General features: G+C 39.1%; 1 protein-coding gene across 1 annotated transcript; it reads left to right on the top strand.

Annotated features, from left to right (window-relative positions):
- Positions 1 to 437: 437 nt before the first annotated feature.
- Positions 438 to 1523, top strand: BDKRB1 (bradykinin receptor B1). Its single transcript, XM_009640517.1, has one exon. The coding sequence runs from the start codon at positions 438 to 440 to the stop codon at positions 1521 to 1523; it is 1086 nt and encodes a 361-aa protein (XP_009638812.1).
- Positions 1524 to 2325: the final 802 nt, after the last annotated feature.

Here is a 2325-nt window from a genome sequence, read left to right as displayed (position 1 = left end):
CAAGGAAAAGAAGAGTAAGAGAAAGGGCAGGGAAGGATGCAAAGTTTTGTGTCACCAGCATGACTCCTGCTACTCTCAGGGAGCTGGAACTCAGCTCTCTCTGTTCGTGTCATCAGTCTATCAGAACTACTTACATTGAATTGACACTTCCCTTCCTCTGTGCCCCTTTAAACGGTGGCAGCAAAGAGAGGAAATTTCATAGGATGTAGAAGTTGTTCCATCCTCACCAATACTGGGAGCACTTCTCACCCATGCACATACAAAGCATGGATTGATCTGGCCTATAAAATCCAGTGAGCACTAATAAAGAATTTCCAGCAGTTAAATGCTTGTTAGACCACTGGTAGGAGACAACTTTCAGAATTTTATACTTCTTTTTTGCAGTCCCTTTCTCTTATTTCAAAAACATCTCCTGGTCACTTCAGAATTTTAAAAAAATGGCTGAACCACCTCTACTGAATGTTTCCTCCTCAAACCAGAGTGAAAACGAGAGCAACTCAACTATTTGCCCAGAGTTGGATGACTGGTGGGACATCGTGTACTATATAGTACCCAAGTACATTGACACCATCTGCGTTATTGGAATGCTTGGAAATTTATTTGTACTCTTCACTTATTTACTGCACAAGAGCCCCCTGAAGATAGCTGAAATCTACCTCATGAACCTAGCCATTGCTGATCTGATCTTCCTCATGTGCCTCCCTTTCTGGGCAGAGAATACCAGGAATAAATTTAACTGGCCCTATGGCAGTTTCCTTTGTCGTAGCACCAGCGCAGCCATCAGCCTAAACATGTACACCAGCATCTACTTGCTAGTGGCAGTCAGCGTGGATCGCTATTTGACTTTTGTTCATACCTTGAACCACAGAAGGATACGGAGCAAAACCACGGCCAAAGGGATCTGCTTGCTCTCCTGGTTCTTCGGCATCCTTCTCAGCGTCCCAACCTTTACATTTCGGACTGTGAAACACTTTTCCCTGTGGAATATTTCAGCATGCAGTTTAGACTTCCCCACCCCATCGTGGCAAACAGCTGACAGGCTGCTATTCCACATAGTGGGGTTTGCCTTGCCATCTGCCGCAATCATCTTCCTTAATTTCTCTACCATTCGCTCCCTACGAAAACAAGCAAGAGAACAAAGAGCACTCGGAACAAAGAGTCCCAAGGAGCACAAAAGCACAAAGGCTACCAGGTTGATCTTCGCAGTGATACTGATGTTTCTCTTGTGCTGGACTCCTTACCATTTTTTTGTATTCCTTGATATATTATACCAGACAGAAGTGATCACAGGCTGCTTCTGGGATGAACTGCTCAACTTCGGTCAGCAGTTTGGTTACACTCTGGCTATCACCAACAGTTGCATTAACCCTGTGATTTATGTCTTTGTTGGGGAATACTTCAGGAAAAAGGCTTTAGAAGTTTTTTCACAGATTTGTCCCTGGGGATTTCCTTTGAGCTGGGTGTCGTTCAAAGAAAAGTCTTCATATTTCAACATATTTCCAGTCAGGAGTAGTTTAACCTAATGGTTATTGGTTCCATCTTCATTTTGATATTACAAATTATTTCAAATGGCATTAAAAATAAATATGAATTGCACTGATCAGACATTCACAGACTAAGCTAATTATTTATTAAAGCAAATCACTTGTTTGCTTATTTGTCCTCAGGTTTGCTTTTCTTTTTCTTTGTTATCCATCCAAATGCATAACCTGTGATACCAGGATTTTATAGTCTTATCACCTATCAGTGACTTGAAAGAAGAACTCTTTGACAAGATATCAGAAATCTGGTTTCTTTACAGAAAGCCATAAGCTGGCTGAACATTTTACTGCATTGTATTTGTGATAACAACTACTATGCCAACAATACCAGTATACATAAAATTATAATGTGTATTACAGAGCTTAATCTTCAGCTGAGAGCTGCATTTGAGTGATTATAGCATAGCTCCAGTTATTTTTAACAATATTTTACATGGTTTGCACTTTTACGGTAGCATATGAAAAATCTGAATTATTTTTTGTGCATTTCAAATATATACAGGGTATGAATTGTACAAGACAATGTACCACAAAGAAAGTGTACATAACCTGTAAAAAAATCAAAGCAACCCAGTGTCCTCCTCAAAATCTGACTTTCTTTTCTTTGATCCAGTAAAATGTTACACCATTATTCATCAAGTACGTAAAGATTTTTTTTTGCTTTTATATATATGAAAATATCAGTAATGACCATTGATACTGTATTATTTTGGAATATCTTTCATCTGAGGCAAAGCCTTAGACACATTTATATTTTTACGAATCAAAATGAATAAACTGCATA

Source organism: Egretta garzetta, unplaced genomic scaffold, assembly GCF_000687185.1.
Source record: "Egretta garzetta isolate BGI_Z169 unplaced genomic scaffold, ASM68718v1 scaffold206, whole genome shotgun sequence".
Taxonomy (NCBI): domain Eukaryota; kingdom Metazoa; phylum Chordata; class Aves; order Pelecaniformes; family Ardeidae; genus Egretta; species Egretta garzetta.
This window is presented reverse-complemented; position numbering and strand designations above follow the sequence as displayed.